This window comes from Strix uralensis, chromosome 23, assembly GCF_047716275.1.
Source record: "Strix uralensis isolate ZFMK-TIS-50842 chromosome 23, bStrUra1, whole genome shotgun sequence".
Lineage (NCBI taxonomy): Eukaryota > Metazoa > Chordata > Aves > Strigiformes > Strigidae > Strix > Strix uralensis.
The window spans coordinates 1222896-1245341 of record NC_133994.1 but is presented as its reverse complement, the minus strand read 5'-3'; the positions used below and the strand labels follow the sequence as shown (position 1 = coordinate 1245341).

The 22446-nt window shown below is 57.8% G+C and overlaps 2 protein-coding genes across 4 annotated transcripts in view; both read left to right on the top strand.

Annotated features, from left to right (window-relative positions):
• Positions 1-8286, top strand: part of PRDM16 (PR/SET domain 16) — a 342717-nt gene extending 334431 nt beyond the window's left edge. The window contains exon 17 of one of the 2 annotated variants that reach the window (XM_074892612.1): positions 1913-8286. In XM_074892612.1, coding sequence (XP_074748713.1) covers positions 1913-2047 — 135 coding nt within the window. In that variant the 3' untranslated portion in view covers positions 2048-8286. The remainder of the gene's footprint in view (positions 1-1912) is intronic. The other variant, XM_074892611.1, reaches the window with a different exon arrangement.
• A 2016-nt stretch (positions 8287-10302) lies between these two features.
• Positions 10303-22147, top strand: ARHGEF16 (Rho guanine nucleotide exchange factor 16). 2 transcript variants are annotated; one of them, XM_074892613.1, is made up of 15 exons: positions 10303-10434; positions 11496-12075; positions 12689-12740; positions 12996-13165; positions 13784-13840; positions 14243-14403; positions 15434-15586; positions 16065-16194; positions 16850-16924; positions 17957-18049; positions 18726-18880; positions 19198-19407; positions 19801-19874; positions 20339-20440; positions 20855-22147. In XM_074892613.1, the coding sequence occupies exons 2-15, from the start codon at positions 11521-11523 to the stop codon at positions 20992-20994; spliced, it is 2127 nt and encodes a 708-aa protein (XP_074748714.1). In that variant the 5' UTR covers positions 10303-10434; positions 11496-11520; the 3' UTR covers positions 20995-22147. The 2 variants fall into 2 exon arrangements, with proteins under 2 accessions (XP_074748714.1, XP_074748715.1); XM_074892614.1 differs by lacking the exon at positions 16850-16924.
• Positions 22148-22446: the final 299 nt, after the last annotated feature.

Genomic DNA, 22446 nt, shown 5'->3' with positions numbered 1-22446 from the left:
GGCAAATCCATTTGTGCTTTCTGCTTTTTCATTAAACTCAGTCTAGTTTTATGAAGTTTGTATCTTGATCCCTACAAAAGGTTTCTCACAAAAGAACTGTTCAATGAAGTTATGTCACCAGACTGGACTGGAGAGAGTGTGCTCAGCCCTTCGTGGGGGATGAGTAGAGCTGTTGCCCTGGAGTCCCTTTCTGACCTTCAGGCCACAGAATTTGTCATTAAATCTATTTTAAATGTCCAGCAAAGCAGTGGTTTAGTGCAGTTGCCAAGCAGAACATGATTTCTGATTTACCATCACCCAAAACTTGTGAAATTCTCGTCCTCCTTCATAGCAGGTGCTAGTACTGAAGCCGGGGAAGCTCTGCTTGAAGATAGGACACAGCTCTTTTCCGGGTGAAACGAATTAGAACACAAGCCACTTGCCTGACTCTTACATGTGTCCTGTTACTAATACGCCAAATGTACTAACTATTTAGGAACAGCTTGCCCTTTTAAAATTTGTACTACATGGTTAGGTCCAGCCTGTGCTTGAGCGGGGAAGTAGTTTTGTCTTTTGAATCCATTTTGTAGTGTATGAGCTGCAGGACCGGTTACCCCTCGATGACAATAAGGACCTTAAGCGGTTCGCAGCGTCTCTTGTGCCGGGAATGTGACAGTCAAACACCGTTTGTGTGAGCGGCACAGCACTCCGGTGTGGCTGCGTTTCTTGTAAGCAGTTTTAGAAGCCTGCGTGTCTGTACCACTGCAGAGCTGTACCTCTTCCCACACACACCTACGGGATGTGATGCGTTGACTTGTCAGGTAGATCTGAGGCTCAGCTGTTAAGAGGAGAGGCTAAAGCTGGGCGACTGCTTTGCCCTGGCACCATCGCAGGGTCCTGCTGTACTGGGCATTGTACTCATGTCCCAGGAATGCTGGTCTTTCCCTGTTGCCCTGCAAAGGGTTGTGTGGGGGGTGGGTGCAACCTCAGTGTGAAGGAGAGGGCTGCGTGGCCACGGTTCCCTTGCAGAGTAGGAGCGTACGTCGCGCCAGCCGATGTAGAGCAGGGAGGGTGGGGACCACGTGCAGGTCCTGGGTGGCAGTTACACTGACCATCACCCCTAGTATGTGCGGTTGTCGTCTGCCTGAGCCTTCACATCACTTGTGTGGGCTGGGAGAGGGCGCAAAGGGGTATGAGACCAGTGTTCTCGGAGCAGGGAGAGCATCTGGGTTTCAGAGGAGCAAGGAGATTGTTACAAAGCAGAAGTCTCGATGCATTTTTCTCAGCAGATGTGTTTCACCATTCCAATGCAGCAATAAATCTACCCTGACAAGAACGTACCAACGCACGGGTAACGCCAGTGAGCATCCCATGCTGTACCCCAAACCCCTGTGCGCGGGTTGCTGCAGGCACCCCTGGGCTCACGCCCCGCGGGGAGGCAGCTGAGGAGGCCGCTGCCCGTCGCCTTACGGCTCCCCCGGGTGTGGCTTCTCCATTTCTGGGGCTGTGAGCGGGCCCAAGCCTCGCTCAGCCGCTTGCTCATCTGTAGGTGTGCTTTTTTTGAGAATAAAACAATTGTTATTCTTCTTGTAGCTGCTTTCCCCTGAGAGCAGAGCCTAGAATCAAGCGTGGGGGTTTGTGACCGAGCGCAGGGCTGGCACAGAATGGATTTGGTCCTGTAAACACCAGAGGGAACGGTGGCCTCTCCTGACTAACCCTACAACTGCCTGTAAACTGTGGCAGAGCCGAGGAGTTGGAGTGATGGGTGTCACCCGTGTGTGGGGATGTAAATTCAGACCTGCTGGCCCAGGCCGAGGGGTGCTGGCTGCCTGCGGTTCCTGCGTGGGGAGACGGTGCTGTGCTTCACAGGGTTTGTTACGGCCTGTCCTGCGTGTGTATTCACACGTGTCCTCTGCGTTGCTCTCTTCTCCAGGCTTATGCAATGATGCTGTCCCTGTCTGAGAACGCTCCCCTCCACACGTCCTCCCAGAACTCTCTGGGCGCTTGGTTGGACATGGCAGGAGCAGCTTCAGAGTCGGGGAGCTTTAACCCCATCAACCACCTCTGAGAGGTCAACAAGGCACTGGCCAGAGTCCAAGCGAGGAGGCGGAGGTGCTGCAATTATCCTAGCAAAAATCCTAGCAAGCAGAAGATGGATGAGAGGGCCTCAGGGAGTCGTCTGGACTTTTGGCTGAGAAGGAAACCTGTCGCATCCGACCTACAAGTCCTGCATTTTTATCTCTCCGGAGTTTTCATTTCTAATTTATCAGAATGAACCTCTCCAAAACTGGATAACCCTGATGCAGCCCCAGGATTTCACAGTCTGTAGGAATAGCATGAGCAAGACACGAATTGCAACAGTGCAATCAAACATTGGCCCCTCTACCATTACAAAACAGTGTCGCTGAGCCAGTAACGCCTGCGTGTAAATGAAAGCTTGAAACCATTCGGTAGCATTTCCTTCCAGTTCAGCTGAACAGGGAAGTAATAAGGAAAGAGAGCCAGGTGTGCCCTGTCCCGGTGCAGCTCTGACCTAGTCACTGGAGTGATACCAGGGAAGGGTAAATTCAACCCATTTCATTGACCCCCCTAAAGAATTTGGAATTCTGTGCTCCCACAGAAATACCGTCCTACCCTTTGTTCCCAACAAAACCCCGGCCCAGCGCAAAGCTCCCCGAGCAGGAGCCCACCTTGCCTGCAGCCACACGCAGCGTCCCGGCGGAGGAATCGTCGTCCCGGAGCCGTGCTGAGGTTGGGGTTATCGATCTGCCGTGCCAGCACGTGGGTCACGGTCACCGGCTCTGCCCCGGGCACCCTTCCGCCTGTGCCGACGCTGCGAGGTTGAGTGTTTTCCACCTCTGCTGGTGCCCGGGAGCTGGAAGCATCCGGGGTGCTTCAGGAAAAGCCATGCTCAGCAGGGCCGCGGGTGCGGGGGACGCTGGCGCTCGGCCCTGTGCTGCCTGGAAACGCTGGGACTGGCCCAGCAGAGCGGGCCCGGGGTGGACCCGTCCCTGGAGAGGTGTAGCCGCGTGTGAGAAGGTGTGGCGGGGGGGGCAAGTCTCACCGTAGGAAGGGCAGTTCGGACACAGGAGAATTCAGACACACGTCATTCGGATGCATGAGAATTCCTCTTATTTATCTCCCAGGGATTTTTTAGAGTGTCATCCTTTCAGTGTTGATAGTATCCGGGAAATGTGGCAGAAATTTCTGACTCTTGCAGTTGTTTCGGTATGCTGGATGGTTGCTCGTGCATCACACACTGCTATTTGGCCTATAATTTAAATTGAAAGATTAAAATTTCCTTGCTTCAGCAACCTCAGGGCTACAGCCCACTATTCAAGCACATAACTAAGAATCAGATTGTCTCTCCGACTCTAAAATTGCTCACAGATATTTTATGAGTGATTTTAAATCGCTTCAAAGTCTCATCTTTACTGATACAAAGCAGCCTCCAGAAATACTGTGATCTCTGTGCTGTTCTGCATTGCACTTGCAATCTTACAAGTGATTTTGCAGGTAAAGCTGAATTACAGAATAGTCAGGAAAGCAGTTAGACCTTGCAAAGGACAGCACCGGCGACGCGGATGAAGTGTAGAATGTGTGTCCTGGGAATTTTTGAATGACAGCATCTAAAAACTAGAGATGCCGAGGGCGGGACTGCGGCTACCACTGCCTGAAAGCGCGTGCCCCCGCGTCTCGGCCAGCGCGGTTCCGCATCAGCAGCCGGCCAGGAGGCTGGGGGGGCTCTGGCAGGCTGGGCTGGGTAAAGGCCACGTCCAAAGCCAGTGAAGTCCAGAGGAGCTTTTCCCATTAACTTCAGCGTATTTTAGTGCCGGGTGTGCTTCTAGGAACTGTTGCATCGGGTGGTAACTGCCTGTAGAACCGGGTGAATGGCTGGTCTCAGAGCAGCAGCCCGCGGCGGTCAGTCTGCCCGTGCAGCCCTGGCAGGTGCAGCCTCTGCTCGCGGGAGGGAACCGGCGGAGCCGCCTGTGCCCTCCGGAGTGCAGGAACAGCGGGGCAGCCCCGCTCCTGCCTGCTAAAACAAAGCAGGCGGCTGCTCAAACCACGGACCGATGCCTTTGCCATTTGCTCCTTGCACCCACGAGCACACCAGAGGCTGGTTTTAGGTAGCCAGGAGCCTCCGACTGTCCACGGAGGAGAGCATCTAGGGTAGCTTTGGTACAGAAGGAGCAAAAGGTAAATTAGCAGCATCAGTGTATTTTCCAAAAAAGTTTACCCTTCCCTTTTTTGGTTTTTTCCCACAACACCCTGTGAAAGTGCCCAAGGCTCTGAGACCAACAGCCAGTGTAACCCGAACTGCTTCATATATTTGCACAAAGCTCTTGGGGAAATAGAGCCCGAGAGCCCACGATGTCAAAAGAAACCAGGAGACGGGCCGTTCCCGTCCCGGCACATCTGCCTCTGCTGCTGCTGCTGCAGCACAGCCCTGCCCAGGCGCTTGGCCTTTAAATTATTCCCACAGGGGCCAACTGAAAATAATAAAAGAATTGTTTCTTTTCCTGATGGAATTTATTTTAATCTGTATATAACTTGTAATTTTTTGCTAATTCTTTTCTTATTTTATTTCTTCCTTAACAGTATTTTTTGCATTAGATATCATTATTGTGAAGAAATAATGTTAATATAAGTATGTAGTGAAGGACCAAAATTGTGTAATTAAGGTTGTATGTTGTATGATTGATAACCAGGGAGTAGGAAGATTTTGTCCATGTGCCAAATGACCCTGATCAATCCTGCTCGTCTTGCTGCCGATTCTCCAGACAATCACACGTTTCGTTCCGTTTGCCTTGAAGCGACCGTTGCGTTAGACGAAGGTTTCTGGTCCTTCCCTCGGCCGGTCGGGAGCCCAACGCCGCCTCCACCAGCAGCCAGCGGCCCCTCCCCACGCGCCCTCCGCCCCACGCGGCGAGCCAAGGGCCGGCGAGAGGCCCGGGAGCCCCCGGGTGCAGCCGGGGGGCCGCTGGCAATGCCGCTGTGGTGGCTGGTGATGTCACTGTGGTGGCCAGTGATGTCACTGCGGTGGCTAGTGATGTCACCGTGCCACCTGCCCCAGGGGCTGGGGGATGCGGTGCCTCCCCTGGGCACTGCAGCCCCAGGAGGGAGCAGCTGGCAGCGGGCGGCTCTGCCGAGGGGATGTGGCCAGCAGAGCCGGTGGCAGCGCTGGCTCCATGGCCGACTCCCTCCTCGCCGCAGCCCTGCCCTGGGAAAGCCTCCGGCTTGCAAGCCCTGACCTGCAACCGGGTGCCAGCTCCACTCCCTGGCACATGGAGAGACTCGTCCAGCCCACGCTCGCGGGGCCACAGGCCCATCACCGCCAGCACGGCCCAGAGGAGCCCTCGGGCCCGGTGGGACTGTCCGGGAGAGCGTGGAAACAGCCCGGCCCTCCGCGTGGGGATGGGTCAGTCCCATTACAGCACGAAAGCCTGAGGTGCAGCTCTGGGGCTCCTGCTCTCTGGAGTAAACCCTACACCTGAGCGTCCTTCTGACGGGAACCGCAGCGCTGTCGGCCTTGCTGGAGCAAGATCTATGGGTGGGGGGGTGCTGTGCTCTGCGCTGAGGCTCTGCTCGGGCCTGAAGTGCTCCTTGGAGAGGTCGGCGTCGTGCTCCTCAGCACGAGGAGGCAGCGAGCTGCTCTCCAACGCACCAAGTCCTGAGTAGCGCGTGCGTGACGGGGGGGATTTCTCTGGGTCTGTGTGATCTCTGCGGGATCTCAGCCCTCCTGCCCCTCGCGTTGGCCCTTCGGCAGCGGTTTGTCAGCGGCTCCGAACTCCCCCCTGAGCCCGCGCAGTCGCCGTCTCCCTCGCAGGGCTGTTCCGTGCTCCGCCGCGGCGCTGGCCAGGGACGGGGAGGTACAATCCAGCCAGGGATTAAGGACATTAAAAGTAGAGTTTTAAAAATCATGAAATGATTTTTTTTCCTTCTCGTATTTCCTAATTCAGTTTTCTTCCCATTTTCTCTAGCTAGCGTCTGTTTGTTGTAGGAACTCCCGACTCCTCTAATTTAGCACTGATTACAAGTTTTAATTTTTTCCACAGTTAAGATAAATAAAGAAGCGCCTCACTGAATCTCTATTTATCTTGCAGCTTTCATTCAATTGCACTTGAAACGTGTTGCAGCTCCCAGCAGATGTTCAGCTTTAGATTTGCTGTTGTAGGCAAAAGCAATCCCTGACGGTGCAGGACGTTCCCCGCGGGGCGCGAGTGTCGAGGGAGGCTCTGCCGTGGGCGCGCGGCGGTGGGAAGGGTCGGGGTCCCCCGGCCTCGGCGGGACACGGAGCCGCTCTGGAGCCTCGATACTGGGGTGACACCGCGAGGGGAGGGGTCGCAGTGATTGGAACGCGACCGGCTGTTGGTGTGAAAGGCAGAGCACCGCTCGAGGGGCGAGCTGAACCAAGAATTTGTGTAGGATCTATTTATTCCAAGTCCTTTCACATCTCAGCCGTGTTGGCGCGGTGAGGAGGGAGCGGGAGAGGCCCCATGAAGTTGTTGTATGACCCGATACGGTTGGCAGCCGCTGGCTGTTCCCGGCTGCCGAAGCAAAGCTGCTCTGAGAAGGGTTTTGCCTCTCCCGAGTGTGACTGGGGGCACAGACAGACCAGTCAGGAGGAGGTGGGTGCGAGGCGTGTGCTTTCCCTTCCTCTCTGCCCGGGCTGCTGCCCAAAGCTGACGGCGCGGCTGCCCTGGCCGTGCCGAGCGCTGGCGGGTTGTGGGCACCGGCTTTGCTCTTTGCTGCACACGCGTGTCCCCGCGTGTCCCCGCGTGCGCCAGCTGCTCCGGGTGCCTCTGGGACGCGCGCAGGGCTCCGTGGGGGCAGCCGGCAGCAAAGCCAAACCGAACAGCGTCCGACAGCAGAACACGAGCCGAGTCTGCTCAGCTGCATCCCAGGACTAAACACAAAGCTTGGTTTCTGTCTTGCTTAGAACTGACTAGTGGAAGCTTTCGATTTCTCCCTAATCAGCACTTAGACTTTCCATAGACGTTCTTGAAAACGGCTTCTTTTTCACTTCATACGAAGCATTTCGAAAAGCACTTGCACAATGACATGAACACGTTTGACTCGAAGCATCAAAGCACTGGATTGTGAGCCCCCCCCCAGCCCATTTCGATCTACTGACTTACATTCGATTTTTACGTGCTGTATTGTGTGTGTGTGTGTGTGGCGGGGGAAGGGGGAGAGCATCACGGGGCTGCAGGATCCTGCCCGTCCCTGCCCGTCGGAAGGGGGCAGGCAGCGATGCGGTCGCGCGGATCAGTGCTGGTAACATAAGGGCAAAAACCTCTGCTCCTAGACGATGGTCAGTAGTGTTTTCACAAAGCCATGAAACTTTTTTCTCTGTAGTGTTGAGTGATACTGTGATTAAAATGTTCTTGAATGATTCCAAGATTATTTTTCTCTTCTGTCATTAATTCTTATTACCACTTTGGAAAAAGAATGAAAAAGAAAAAAAAGGCAGCTTTGATTTCCAAATGTGCAATTCACATGTGAACAAGGTAATTCTGAAAGTAATTCTCAATGTATTTTACATTCTCGTTGCTCTCTTCAAAGCAAGAGATGTTTTGCCCTGATGTCATTTCCAGCCTGCAGAAGATGTAATTTAAAACATATATATATTGTGCTTGCAAAAATCATAAATCTGTGCATCCTATGTCATTCCTTTTCCCATTGTTACAATACAGATATGATTTAGGGTTTTTTTTTTTTTCTTTAGAACTGTATAGTGTTTTTTTAAATCAATTGTAAATGTCTGGTTTTCATATAATGTTTAAAAAACATTGAGAAAGAGGATGGTGCTTGTTCCATATCATTCTTGATTGTATATTGCTTCTGTTATGTTTATAAGTAAACTGTGCATGACTTGTGTTTAGCAGTCATTATTGTGTCTGTTTGTGAAATTTTTATTAAAAAGAAAAAAATTCCGTAGATGCACTTATTGTATATGTGATTAGATTTTGCGTCTGAGGCTAGAAGCCTTGAACTGCCAAGGAAGAAAAAAAAGGTGTTGGCAGTTATTAATTAATATGAAATCGCTTTGTTGGGAGCATAATGAAATAAAAGATATGAAGTGTAGAAAATAATTAAAAAGGCGATTTTACAAATTTCATTTTGATGCTTGTGATAAAGGACAAATGTACTTGTGTAGAGAAATTCCTTTAAAATAATGAATAGAAGAAGCTGATTTTGAGGTTAATGCTGTAGAATAGGAATGTATACCAAATGTAATCTTTCCAATGCTACAATGAATTTATACATGAGATTGATATGCAATAAACCTGTGTGCTTTTATAAGCAATGGTCCTGTGAGCTTTTGTTCTTGGAGGAACGGGAGAGACCCAGCACCGTGCGCAGTAACGGGGTGTTGGGGTGGGTTCTGCTCTCGCTTTGCTCCGGGGTGAAGGTGTGGGACGGGCAGGAACTGGGGGGTTGGAATGGGAACTTGGACAGGAGCGGGTTGAGGGTGTTGGACTGGAAGAAACAGTCTGATGAAAAAATGGATTTCAGAACTGTTCTAGTCTGCAAAAATAGCAACTTTTATTCCTGCTCTTCCCAAATGGCTGGTTGGGACGAGCCGCTGCGGGCTCTGCAGCGCTTTCCGCCCCACTGCCCCGCGTCACCTTCATCCCCTCCGGCGAGGGGCTGGTGTCCGGAGGCGCGGGGCGGAGGGACCCCTCCTGCGCGGTAAGGAGCCCCGAGCCCGCAGAACATTCCCTTGTTGGATAACGTGGCGTGACACCCACCGGCCCTCGCCGCCTCTGCGGGAACTTTGCCGTCGGGTATTTTACATGCTTGGTTTGTCCCGCTTCAACAAACCGATGGGCACCCCTTGGTGCTGAGGACCAGAGGGACCAGGTCGCACCACGGAGCCACGGCTGCATCCCGCCGCAGGGATGTTTGCTGGGGAGTTTGCACGGGGAAGAGCACAAACGTTCTGGGGTGGAGGAACAGGTAGGACAAGGCATTAGCATCTAAAAACATCAAGAATATTTCATAACTACGAGCTGAGAGTTAGCGAACTATCATAGCGGTCAGGATGTTTCAGCGGGGGCCCTGGGAGCAAAAATGACTTGAAAGCAGGGTCTTTGAGCTAACAACACGCATTACAAAACTGATGAATGGTCGCTGCTTCAAAAAGTCATTCATCGTGATCAAATGATGGGATCCTACATCCAGCATAATGGCCCTTCCCTGGAGTTTGCCATGTGAGGGTTTCAGTCTTAGCTGAACTCTTGAGTAGAAACCCTCCGCCTCTCTGTGACGGCTGGCAACCTTTCTCCTTATTAGCCCCGGAGGGAAAGGAAAAAAAAATCTATCGGATAAGAAAGCTCTGATAATGGAGCGATTGTCAGGCTGGCCTTAGAGGGAAGAGAACAGAGTCTTTTAAAAGAATATTGCTGACAAGTGGACTTTGTCATCCAGAAAGCACTTGAGATTCACCATAAACCAGCGAGAAAAAGGCTCCATTTTTTGGGGGGGTGGGGGGTGGGGGGGGATCAGAGCAGGGGAAGGTCAAGGAAAAGTCTGTTCCCAGTACACACACAGAGCGCTGTTGAGCCTGGCCTTGCTGGGCAGCCGGGTTACTGTCAACAGCCTGACCCTCAGAGCCTTTTTCCCCCGGCGCTGCACCCCCCGGCACCAAAACACCCGGAACTGGTGATTTCTGCCCCCAGAGGGACACACCTGGGGGTACCTGAGCTGCCGCGCCAGCCTGACGCGCGCCTTTAGCAAGGACCGATCCCGGGATTAACCGAGTGTCGGCGGCTGGTGGGAGCCTGAGGACAGGCGGGGGCGCGGTGGTTTGTCACAGGAGGGAGAACAACGCCCAGGAATCCTGTAACCTTCAGTGACCTTGGTGAGGCGTTCGGGGCTGGGTGAGCCCGAGCCCAGGGGAGCTGGGAGAGCCCCTTCTTGAAGAAAGGGCAAGAACCGGGAAAAAAAAAAAAAAAAAAAAAAAAAATCTTTTTTGGTTAAGTTTAGCCGGCTCTCCAGCCCTGTTAGGCTGAGGCGGACCCCGCGGTGGCGCTCAGAGGGTCCGGGGTACCGGCTGCCGGGGGCAGCGTCAGGGAACCAGAGCCCCCCCACCCCCTGCCGCGGCCCGGCCCGGCGCTAAACCCGACTCTGGCGTTAAGCCCGGCCCTGGCGCCTCCGGCCTCCAACACCGCCCGGACGAGGGGGGCCGGGCCGGTCCCGCCCCGGTCCCGCCCCGGTCCCGCCCCAGTCCCGCCCCGCCGGGCTCCGGGACCGGGACTAGGATCGGGCTCAGGACTAGGATTTGGGACCGGGACCGGGACCGGGCTCCGAGCGAGCGGCCGCCGGACGCCCTGCGGAGAAGGGGGCGGCGGAGCCCGGCAGAGCCCCAGCAGCGCCCGGCCCCCCCCGGCCCCCCCGGTCGGAGGCGGGTCCCGGCGCCTCTTCCGCGGCGAGTGCGCGGCCGCGCCGGTGAGTAGCCGAAGGCTCCGTCCTCTCGCTGTGCCCTTCCCGGGGCGGGGGGTTGATGGGGCCGGGGGGGGGGGGTTGATGGGGCGGGATGGGGACCGGGGGCTGCCCCCCACCACGCTCGGGGGCTCTGCGGAGCAGACGCACCCCCGGCAGCGCTGGGGTCCCCCCGCTGACCCGAGACTCGGCGTCGTGTCCCCGGGGGCGGCGAAGGGGCAGCGATGGGGGGGTCCCTTCCGCCAGTCCTCGATGCGGGGAAAAACGTTCGAGTCTCGGTTTCTGCTTCCTGGTCCGTGGCCTTTGGAGAGGAGCAGCTCGGAGGTGGCGATGGCAGTCAATGAGATCTCAGTCGAGAGGAATGAAACCGTCGTTTCTCCTCTAATTATGGAACGCGGTAGGCAGTGGGCGTCAGATGCTCCGTCAGGTGTTTGCTCTGTGGGTGTCCGGTACGTGTTGGGGCACAGGAGGGGATGAGGGAGCTTAACTCGGGCACGGAGCCTGGGGGACGGTTTGGGACCGCGGTGTGGAGCCGCTCCTGGGGGCGGTTCGGGACAGGTACAAGCCTTGAGGAGCTCAGGGCTCACCTGCTGGGGTTTTCACAGCCCCGGGGGTGGAAGTCAGGAAGGTAAAGGCTGGCGCCGGTGGCTGGTGGCACCCCAAGTCCCCAAAGGGGGTTAAGAGGGGACACGGAGGTGCGGCAGGGGGGGGGAGCGGGACTCGGCAGTGCTCCAGGGTTTCCCTGGTCACTCGCTCAGGTGCCAGCCCCCCTGGTGCCCCCCTGGTGCCCCCCTGGTGCCCGCCTGGTGCCCGCTGCAGGGCCGGGCCTCCCCCGGCCGCATCCTGCACCGCTTTGCCTGGCGCTGGGAGCTCCGTGAGTGCGTCTGCGCAGGCTCCACCTGCCTCCCCCGGCCGCATCCTGCCTGCAGCGCCCTGGGGAAGCCGAGGCCGGGTCCTGTGCTGCCCCGAGGTTCCCTGTGCGAGACGGTCCGTGGGCCGTGGCTCTGCCCTCTGCCTCACTGGGAAACGCCGTTCCATCCGTCTGTCTGTCTGTCTGTCTTGCGCAGCTTTCGGGTTCCCCGTGCCGCCGTCATGTCTCGGAGCCCCCTTGGCAGCCCTGTGGATGACAAGACCTTTGTCCCGGAGTACCGATGCCACCCGCTGCGGCCGGAGCCCCCCAGCCCGACGTCCCGCCTCGGGAAGCACAGCTCAGCCACGGCGCCCGACGCCGTCCTGCTCCCAGCACTGGGCTCTCCCACCTCGGCCGAGCCCCGCCGCATCGTCCTCAGCACCGACAGCCCGGCCGCGCTGAAGGTGGGAACCCAGCAGCTGATCCCCAAAAGCCTGGCTGTCTCCACCAAGACCAAGACCAACAACAACCCCTCCTGGCACCAGAGCTTTGGGGTGGGCGGGCTGAGCCGGGAGCCCCCGGGCCCCGACCCGAAGCGGGTGGCTGTCCCCAGCCTCTCCCTGGAGGTGGAGGATGACGGGGGGGCGGCCCTCAAGCGCAACCTGCGGAACATGTCCTACCGCGCGGCCATGAAGGGCCTGGGCACAGAGCTGGAGCCGCCCAGCACCGTCCCCTCGCTGAAACCCGTGTCGGAGGAGGGCAGCGCCCTGCCTGCCCGCAGCCCTGGCAGGAACAAGGTGGGTTTTTGCACCCGCCGTCACCCCATTGCTCCCGCACAGGGATTGAGCCCCGCCTTTGCCTGGTGTTGAGCCTTTTTCCTGGAGTCCTGTTGGTGGCGGAGCTGGCATGGAGCTGGCGGAGGCTGGTGACGTGACTTGTGCCTTGGGCGTCCCTGCGTGTCACCAGCAGATGCTGCAGGTCCCCAGAGAGCCCGGAAATAGCTGATGGGGCTTTGGCGGGGAGCGTAACTGGCTGCGCCGGGGCTCCCACGTGTCGACGTGTTTGCAGGGTGGGGTGTGCGGCTGCGAGGTGGTGGTTGGTTGTACACAAACATGGGCGAAGCAGGTCTGGGGACAAGGAGACTCCAGTGCAGGCAAAGTCCAGGTGTGAGACAGGTAGATGTGAAAGGCAGCGGTGTAACTACAGAACAGTTTAGATCGTGACCCCGATAACACAAGGTGAAGGCTGAGTCACGTTGGGAAGGCAAACAAAAGCTCAGGCTGAAATAACAGGGTGGATTTGCTGACTGGCCACGCAGGTAACTTCTCCCTTTCCTGAGGGAGCTAAATGCTTCCCAGGGCCACAGAAATACAGTAACTGCAGCGCGTTCTCCTCTTCTCCCTCTTGCAGAAGACCTTTGGGCGGAAGCGGGTGCAGAAACGTGGCGGCTCGTTCAAGGACCGTGAGTGCTCCTCCCGCCTCCCCGACAGCCCCGGCTCCAGCTTCCCCTCTGCCCCGCGGCACCGGGGCGCTTCGAATCCCTGCGAGTCCCTTTGCCACGTGTGCTGCTGCTTGTCCCTGCCCTGGGGCGATTGGTTTTGCCTCCGTTTCCCCGCCTGCAAGAGCAGCATCTGCAGCCCTGCTTTCCCGCTCCCTGGGGCAGGGTGATGCTGAGGCCGGGAGAGGCCTCGCTGACCTCTTGCCTTTTCCTCCGCAGAGCCCCGGCTGTATCAGGAGATCCGTGAGAGAGGGCTGAACTCTGTCAGCCATGAGTCAGATGAGGATTTGCTGGAGGAATCCGTCCCAGAAGAGCCGTCCCCTCCCGGAGCCGCTATCGTGGTGCAGAGCTACCGCCCGGCGCAGGTGACCTGGAGCCAACTCCCCGAGGTAGGAGCTGCAGCCCAGCCCGGGGGGGGGGGGTCCAAAAGGCCCCGCTTGCCCTCGCCTCGGGCTGCTCCCCTGCTCGCAGTGTGTTCCAGCCACAGCTGCCTGTGTTTTAAAAGCCCTCTGGGCTGCCAGATGAGCTGTGACGGGATAATTCTGCAGCATTAGTCTCTGCAATGGGATGTTCTGGGGCTGTCCAGGCCTGGCTGGGACACGCAGGTTCCTGCCCAGGCTCGTCGGGATGCGGTTGTGCTTGGGGCGGGGGGGGAGGTGTCACCCGCAGACGGGGGCAAGGCAGGGGCTCCTGCTGGGTACCGGGGCTTTCCCTGCTGGCCCTGGGGGACAATCATCTCCTCCTCCCAGTGGCATCGGCCGACTGCCGTGGGCTGTGGAGCCACGGGAGATGCTGCGGCGGGTTGTATGGGGCTGGCGGGTGTGTGGGGTTTGTGAGGGGTGTTCTGGGCTGACAGGGTGTGTGTGGGGCTGGCAGGGTGTGAGGCTGTGCGGGTGTGCGACTGTGTGACTGTGACTGTGCGACCGTGCGGGGCCAGACACAGCCCCAGACCGCACTAGAGGGCGTGCAAGGCCCGTGGCTCGGCGGCTCATCCCGGACCCCCGCAGGTGCAGCAGGCCGGGGTCCTGCAGAGCATCTCCCCCGAGGAGCGCAAGCGGCAGGAGGTGAGAGGAGCCTTGACATAACGGGGACACGCGTGGCCGTGGTCAGGTCCCCTCGCCCCGGGGGGGGGGGCTCGGAGCAGGGCTGGGCTCAGCCGCGGGGTCAGCTCCTGCGTGCGGGGTTTGGGGTGCTGGGCAGCATCGGGAGGGCTCATCCCCACGTCTTGGCAAATAGCCACTGGAAGGGAAAATGTCTTAGTGACTTAGTAATGCCCGCGTGTCCTAAAACACGCTGAAGTTATGGGTGTAGGCCAGGCAATGCGTGAGAGGGTACAGGGAATGCCAGACTGTCGGGGCAAAGTTATTCCCAGTGGCTTCGTGCCAACTGAGTGTAAATAAGTTTCACTCCACTGCCTTGTTCAGTCAGTCTGTGCTGTTACATCCGCACGGCCCCGCTGTTTTCAGGCAATGTTTGAGATCATCACTTCCGAGTACTCCTACATGCACAGCCTGAGCGTCCTGGTCTGCCACTTCATGAGGTCGGAGGAGCTGAAGGAGACCATGACTCAGACGGAGCACCACCACCTCTTCTCCAACATCAGTGACATCCTGACGGTCAGCACCAGGCAAGTGGGGGCCATCGGCGTGGGGCTGGGAGCAGGGAGGCCTGGGGGGACGCTGCAGCCGTGTAAAAACAGCCGTCCCTGGGGCTGGTGAAGGTGCTGAGACATCCCACCCATTGCCCTTCGTCTCAGCGCCTTGTGTCGTGGCACGCACCCCTGCAGTGGTTCCTGCTGTTACGTGCTGGGCACCTGAATATCTAAGTGGAAGTGGAACGTTACCCTGACACCCATTTTAATTTTTAATGGGTTATAATGGTGGCGCTCAGTCGTGTGGCTGCAGTCAGGCACCAAAAACTGCTGAGCGCCCCCATCCCCACGCCTGGGACGCTCCTGTTTGCCTGGAAACTCCTCCTCGGGTGTCCTGGCATGGCCGTGGAGGTGCTGCCTCCTGCTGCCTCTGGGCTGGTGGGACGGGAGGGTGGAGCTGGCAGCATTGCGGCTCAACCGCCCGGCTCCGACCTGGCTGCGGTGCGGCCGAAAGCTGGGTACAGGGCAGCCGAGCCACCGCAACGAACGGCTGCTTGTTCCGGAGCCCGGGCGGGGGATCGCTCAGGTGCCAGAACTTGTTCCCCGGGAGGTGGGGAGCAAACGCCTGGGGAGCTGGTGCTGGGGGTGGCCGGCGAGCCAGGCCGTGGCCGTGTGGGAAAGCAGCAGGAGGAGAGCACAGGCGGGGCTGCGGCGAGGCCTGGGAACCACTGCGGGGGCGTCGAGGGCTCGAGTTCCCACAGCCGGGCAGGAGCGGCCCTGGTGGGGCAGGAACGGGCCGTCCCAGGGAGTGAAGCGGAGGAGGGGGGGTCTCATGCGGGAGTGGAGGAAGTGCCCGCGTCGGGGAGGCTCCGGAGCTGCGTTCCCCGACTCTGCAGCGGAGCTGGGGACGGGGGTGTCTCAGCTGCGTGGAGGAGGGATCCAGGGCCTTGTCTCCTCTGGGAAAACTGGGAAAAAGTTGCAGTGGGAATGTTCTTAAACATCCATCTGTTCGGTTTGTCCGGCCCTAACGAGTCACACAGTGAAGTCCTTTAAATCCTCCCCTTAGCTTCTTCGAGGACTTAGAGAAGCGACACCAGGAAAACCTCCTGATTCCTGACATCAGCGACATCGTGGAAGAACACGCCTCGAAGCACTTCAGCCCTTACGTCAGCTACTGCTCCAACGAGGTCTACCAGCAGAGGACACTTCAGAAGCTGCTGTGAGCACTGCGGGCGCTCGGGCCGGGGGGAGCTGCCTACAAGGGCTCTCTGGGCTTCGGGGCAGGCGGGACCGTGACCGGCACAAGGCTCCCTCAGCCCGTGGTTGTTCCCTTTCCCTAAGGAGGGCTGTCTCCTTTCTGAGCAGAGCTGAGCTGCTGGACCTCAGAACATCTGTGTTGGGTGACTGGGGTGTGATTTGTGTTGTGCTGTAGGAGGGGAGAAGGACGGGGATAAGCAGGGGGTAAGGCTGCCGCGGGCTTGCCGAGGTCGATAACACGGGTGTGGTGTGTTAGGGGCACGTGTGGAGGTTGTTCATCTCCAGATCATACTGGTGGTACAAGTTTGCATCTGCTTTACCCACCTTTCGGTGGCCTCGGCACCTCGGCCTGTTTTCCGCCCCGCTCATGTGTGGAAAGCTGCTGGGAAACCTTGATAACTGAAGAGCAGAGTTAATGGAGCTTTCTTGTCCTGTTCCAGAACCACAAACCCCTTATTTAAAGAGACCTTGAAACAAATTGAAAGGAAACCAGAATGTGGAGGCCTGCCAATGATATCATTTCTCATTCTCCCTATGCAGAGGGTAACACGGCTTCCCCTGCTGTTAGATGTAAGTCAGTCACACGGTTCATTGCTTGGTGCCTCTGAAGAGGTGACTGTGCTACACCCTTCCTTGGTTTGCTGAGCCTTCTGCTGGGACTTCCAGCCCTCTGGTTGCTGAGGGTGGGGTGCCCGAGCCTGTATTCAGGATTTAGATCCAGAGCGATCTGCTTCTTGTGGGTGTCATGTGCAGCTTAAAGCTTCACGTCTCGGCACCGTCCACCTGGGTGACACGAGGTTCTTCTGCGCCCCGCGCTGCATCTGGATACCCAGGGCGGGGTGGCACAGGTGTCCTGTTTGGTTAATGGTCAGGTGGCCCAGGAAGGGACAGCAGGTCTTGCACAAGTGTCACTGAAACCTGGGACTTCTGGACCCGGCTGCTCTGAACAGCAAAGCTGCTGGGTTGGGATTTGCAGTCACTGCTCTCAGTCTGTAATGGGCTGTAGGGCTGAGGGCCGGGGGTGCCCGGGGCACATATCCGATGTGGAAGCCCCAGCAGAAGCCAGACTCACGGTTAAGCCTTGCTTTGGGCACGTGCCTGTCCTGCTCCAGGCCGACGCGGGAACAGCTCGAGCGCCTGTCGCGTCCCCAAGTCCTAGGGAAGCGGCTGACGCGCCGTTCTCTGTCCTGCAATATCACTAAAGCGTCTTATCTTGAAATTCTAGACTGTCTGTCAAAAAACAAAAGCATGCACTGCAGCGTACGGAGCTGCCACCAGAGCTCTGAAAGCCATCAGCAAGGTGAGGCCCAGCCGCCAGCTCTCCGCCATTCCGTCACCCTGGCCCCGAGCCTGCCGTTCTGGCCTCTCATTTCTCCTCCCTGCATCGGTTCACTTGAGGTTTCTCTGCTCCAAACAGCTGCAGGATGTTCACGTCTTCTCCCTCAATCACCTTTTTCACCTGATATTTTTTCCTTTTTCTTGGCATCTTTTCTTCTTTCCCCTTTGGCCCATCTTTTCTCCTTCCCTTCGGTGTTGTCTTCTCTGTTAGTGCTCTCCCTTCTCAGGACCTCCCTCGAGAGCGAGCTGCGACACTTACTTGCCGTGATTTTGGGAGATTTAGGCAAAAAGCAGTAAACAAAGCAACGAGCAAAGCGCAGAGGAGCGAAGTGGGGGAGGTGGCACTCGCCAGCCGTGCGCTCTGCACGCTCCCGTCTCATCTCCACCTGCTTCCCCATCCGGTGGTCGTTCACACAGGAGATTACGGCCACCAAAGCGGTGGTGGCAGCTCTTCCTTTTGTCCCCCTAAAGACCGGCTCTTGGCAGTGGGCTCTTGCTGCTCGTGGTCTGTCCCGCTTGCTCATCTGGAGAGGGAACAACCCGCTCAACCCCCCAGTCAGGCCGCGCTGGGACGGCTCTTCCCGGGCTGTAGCTGCGTCTGCGGGGGAGAGGCAACGCGAGGGGCCCGGCTGCCACGCGGCGGCCCGCTGGGCAGCGCTCTGGAAGGCTTCCGTCCCCCCTCCGCCTCTCTGACCACTCATCCTTCTGTCTTAACCTCCTCTCTTCAGACGATTAATTCCTCCTCTTCGTACTGCTGCTGGGCGAAGCTTGGTTTTGGCGCGGTTTCACTGTGGTCCTTCTCCAGGCAGAGCGAACGTGCCGTCTCTCTCCTGGCGATCTCTCGGGGCAGGAGAACCTCCAGCTGCCTTTCCCCAAACCTGCCCTGAAGCCCGTGTTGGGGCTCGGCTGTTTCTCCTGTCCGGGGGAGCAGAGGACGGCCGGGCTCAGCGTCCTGCCGTTCGCCGCTGCCCTGGTGCTGATTTTCCTTTTCTAGCTGGTGAAGAGCTGCAATGAGGGAGCTCGTGCTATGGAGAGGACAGAGCAGATGTACACCCTGCAGAAACAGCTGGAATTTGGAAAGAAGAAGGTGAGGTCTTGTGGGCGTGGTGGAGGGGAATCTTCTGGCGTGTGCTGTCAGGGGCACCCTGTCAGTCCTGTCCTGGGAATCCTTCCAGGAAGCCTTGACCAGCTGGAGCACCGGGGCTGCCAGGAGCAGCATCACCGCTCCGTGCTCAGGGTGACCATTTTTCCTGCTGTTCTGACTTAAAAACCCACTTCTGGGCACTTGCCCTGCCAGCTTGGAGGGCTGAGTAGTCCTGGACAACCCACACAACCCTTCTGCCTCGCTCTGCGCCTTCATCCCCTGCAGCAGGTGGCGAAGGCTGGACTCGCCCTGACACGGGGAGGTTTTACCTGGGTGGGTGAGCGATGTCTGTCCGTGCCGTCTTGTTCCACACAGACACGGGGCTTCCTCTGTCTGTCAGGGCCACCAGCTGTGGGCAGCGTTCTAACGGGCTGCAGCAAAGCCTGAGCATCGTACCCCACTGCTGCATCTCCAGGCGTGCTGGAGCGGGGTACACGGCTGCTCCGCTTCCCCGCCTGCCTCCTGGGAGTTTCCTGGAAAAGATGTTTAAAAGTGTGCGATGTGTCCGTCCCGACAGAGCCCAGGGTTCGCTGCGAGCTCAAATACAGCTTCTGGACTTGATTTTGCCCGCTGCTTGTGAGGCAGATAGTAAATCAGCCTTTCCCCGGATCCGTTTCAGCCCTTCCCGCTGATTTCTGCTTCCCGCTGGCTGCTGAAGCGGGGGGAGCTGTACCTGCTGCTGTCGGAGGAGGGGGGCATCTTCCGCCGAGGTGCCGGCAGGCTCTGCCACCTCTTCTTGTTCAACGATGTCCTCATCATAACCAAGAAGAAGAGGTAAGGCTGGGCGGGGGGGGGCCTTCCTTTCTCTGGAAAACAACTAGGGAGATTAAAATCTCAATTCCCCAAGCAGCACAAGACTAAGAAATTCTCAAGATTTCCTTGTTTTGACCTTTACTGAAGTTAGCCAGGAGGGAAGGGCCAGCTCCCCAGCCCTTGGCCTTGCTGCTGTTTGTGGGTGGTCACCGAGCCGTGTCCCACCCCGGGCATCAGCTCACGTCCTTGCCATGGCGGTGGCCTCGCCCCTGCCCACTGAACTGGCAGCTCGGTCCCTGCGGGCGTCTGAGGTGCCGATCCCCCCGTCTTTGCCGCAGCGAGGAGAGCTACACCGTCATGAACTACGCCACGCTGGACCAGGTCACGGTGGAGAAGATCGAGAACACTGACCCGCCTTCCCCTCCTCCCGGCAAGAGCGGGAGCGGCGGCACGACCCGTGGCACGGCTGGCGGGCATCTGCTGCGGCTGCTGATGGAGAAGGACAGCGAGGGCCGGCGGGAGGAGATCGTGCTGTCGGCGGAGACGCTGTGAGTGGCCCGGTGGCATTTCACAGGGTGCACGTTCTTGCTTTGGGTGTCCTGGAGACCCCCCTGAGGCTTCTGCGCAGCACCCTTCCCCTCCCCGCTCCTCCTTCCAGAAAGGGGGGCCCTGCGCAGGCTCCTCCCCTTGCTGTTTCTTTCTCTCTCTTAGATTTCCCTCATAATTCCCATATAATGCTTCCCCTGTCCAAATTAAGCAAAGCAGCTGGGTGGTGTGTGCTGCTGCTGAAACATCTTTGTGCTGAATGCTCTGATCAAATGCTTGTCCCAGTCTGACATCCCTTGAGCACCTTCCTCCTGCTGGGAGTTGCCCAGCTACTGCCGGCACCACGGATGCTCTCTCGAGGGTTTTCTTTGCCGTATGGGCTTTCCCTCTGCCAGGAGTGACCGGGCCCGGTGGATTGCTGCGCTGATGCACAGAGAGAAGGAAAAGCCTGACACCACTCCTAAAGGAGGTACCGGGATGCTGGAGGTTAGGCCTGGCTCTGCGGGGATTAGTGGCTGCGCTAGAGCCTGAGTGTTTGCAGACACCAGTTTCTACCCTGTCCTTACCTGCGCCTGCTGGGGAAGGAGCTGGGGACGTGTGTGGGTGGAGAGGAGAGCTCAGGGTACCATGCTTGGCTCGTTAGGAGTTGCCTCCCATTAAGTTATCAGTCACCATAAACCTTAAATACATTTCCTAGGAGGCACAACAAAATTCCAGGCATGCCTCAGGCTGTCAGTAAGAAGAGATTTAGCTTCTCCTCTCCATGTGCTTGGAGGGGGCAGCAGGAGGGATGAGGGGCAGGGACAGGACCGGGATGGGGTTGGACTTGCTGTGGAGCTCCAGAGGGGTGGGCAGCCAGGTCAGGCTGGGGGGCACCGGGGGGGCTGCGGCTCCCGGCCATCCCTTCTCACTGGATCCCTGCTGTCCCTGCAGATCTGAGCCAGGTGGAGATAACCCGCGCCTACCTGGCTAAGCAGGCGGACGAGATTTCCCTGCAGCAGGCTGATGTTGTCCTGGTGTTGGGTGGAGAGGACGGTGAGTGTCAGCGAGCACGGAGCTGCAGCCAGGGAGGGTTTACCTTGGGCGGAGCTGGGGAGCGGGGGGAGCTTCAGTGATCCCAGTGAACTGGAGTTTTAACGCTCTCCAGAAGCTTCCAGGAAGCTCTGGCTGCTGGTGGGGTCCGTGTTGCTGGCTGGTGCTGTGTCCCAGCAGACAGCAGCAGGTCCCCAGAGGGCGATGGAGGTGGCACTGTGGGCGGCCACTGCGTTACTTACCAGTGACTTCAGAGACCTCAGAAGTGAGAGAAATAATCCCCAGAACAGGCAGTAAATCAGAAACTTCCTCCCCTGCAAAGCTTTCCCTGGGCTGGCACCTTGGTGGGGAGGGGAGTGGAGCAGCCCCCGGGAGCCGTGGCCCTTTCTGGCGTCAGCAGCTCTGTTCCCCTCCTAGGCTGGTGCTGGGGCGAGAGGCTGAGGGACGGCGAGCGGGGCTGGTTCCCCCAGTCCTGCGCTCGGCAGATCACCAGCCGCACGGCGGTGGAGGGCAACGTCCGCCGGATGGAGCGGCTGCGGGTAGAGACCGACGTGTAGGCTTACAGCCGGGAAAGGCGCCTCTGTCCTCACGCATTTCAGGGGTCTTCAAACCTCTGCGGACTGAGCCCGTAGTGAGGAGGGAGCAGCAGAGCCTTTCTTCTTGAATTTCGTTTGTCTTGAGCAGTCGCGGGCGGCAGATCTTATCGTGCAGGACCGGTCTTTGTAGCGGCCGTGGCAGCAGCTAATTAATGTGAGACCTGGCATCGGTGCTCCCGGCCAACACTAATATTAATGACCTGGAACAGGCTTCAAGAGGCAGCCACGGTGTTGGCACAAGTTGAAAAGGCTGCGGCTGTGTTCGGGGCTCTGAGGTGGCTCGTGCTGCCGTCCCTTTCCCTGCCGACATCTGGACCGGCGTCTGCCGGCAGCGGCCTCACGCCTTCTGTGGGAAGACGCGGGGCACAGGGCCTGAATCGAGAACTTTTAGAAACTTAAATCTATATGCTAGGCTTATTCCTCGACCCAATTTTTCCCTCCTATTTCTTTTTTTTTTTTCTCTTTCTTCTGCCCCCACAATTATTCTTTGTTCCTTTGAGCACAAGGTGCCCACTTGTGCCAAAGGCGGGTGCAGTCAGAATTGTTCTCTTGAGGCCAGAACTGGGATGCTCCAGCTGGAGGGAAGAGATTTGCAAGTCCCGCTGGCCGAGCAGGCCAGGAGCGTGAAGAGGGTCGGTGCTGCAGCTCCCAGCTGCCTTTCCTGTCTCCCAAGGTGGGCAGGTGGAGGTGCCCCGGCAGAATTGGGGGGTTCAGCCCCCCCCCAGAGAGGGACATAGTCACGGAGGATCAAAGCTCCACCTTCGCGAGGCAGAGCGGTCCCCTCTCCCCCCCTTGTCCCCCAGAATTAGCATCAAGGGGTTAACAAAGAGTGTTGAGGCAGGGCAGTTCTTTGGGCACAGCTGAGCAGTTTGCATCTGGGTTCATCACAAATCAGGTGTTTAACGCCGCCGGGAGCCGGGGCTGCATGACCCTGCGGTGCTCAGCTGCTCGCACCTCGTGGAGGGGAGATGGCAGCTACGATCTGGGGGTGAGGCAGCTCCGTGCACTGCCCGGCTTGGGATTCACCGGGGCACCATTGTTGTGATGTGTCTGTTTTGATTAAACTGTTAAAGGATTAATTGGATTAGCAATAAATTCTTGGATGCCAATGAAACGCCTGTTCTTGCCCAAAAGGGAACGGCGCGCAGTGTCAGCAGCACCGGTGGGTCCCTGGGTGTAACCTGTTAGTGTTGCGGGTGTCCCTGGGCAGGGTCGGTGCCAAGGAGCCAGCTTTCCACTAAGGGCTCTGAAAGGGAAGTTTCCTTCTGCTGGCAGCAGCGTTCTGCCTTGTTCCTGCCATACACCCACCTCAGGAAACATCCTTCAGAAAAGCTGACTGAAAACCTGCTGGCAGCTGCAGCACATTTCAAGGGTAATTGACTGAGAGAGACAAGAGAAATAGAAATTCAGTGA

Bases quoted from the DNA above. Each gene is read 5' to 3' on its own strand.
- ARHGEF16 (XM_074892613.1), top strand. From the start codon at position 11,521: ATGTCTCGGAGCCCCCTTGGCAGCCCTGTGGATGACAAGACCTTTGTC. The intron at 15,587-16,064 runs GTGAGCACTGCG...GTCCTGTTCCAG, and splicing joins AGGACACTTCAGAAGCTGCT to AACCACAAACCCCTTATTTA. The intron at 19,408-19,800 runs GTGAGTGGCCCG...TCCCTCTGCCAG, and splicing joins GTGCTGTCGGCGGAGACGCT to GAGTGACCGGGCCCGGTGGA.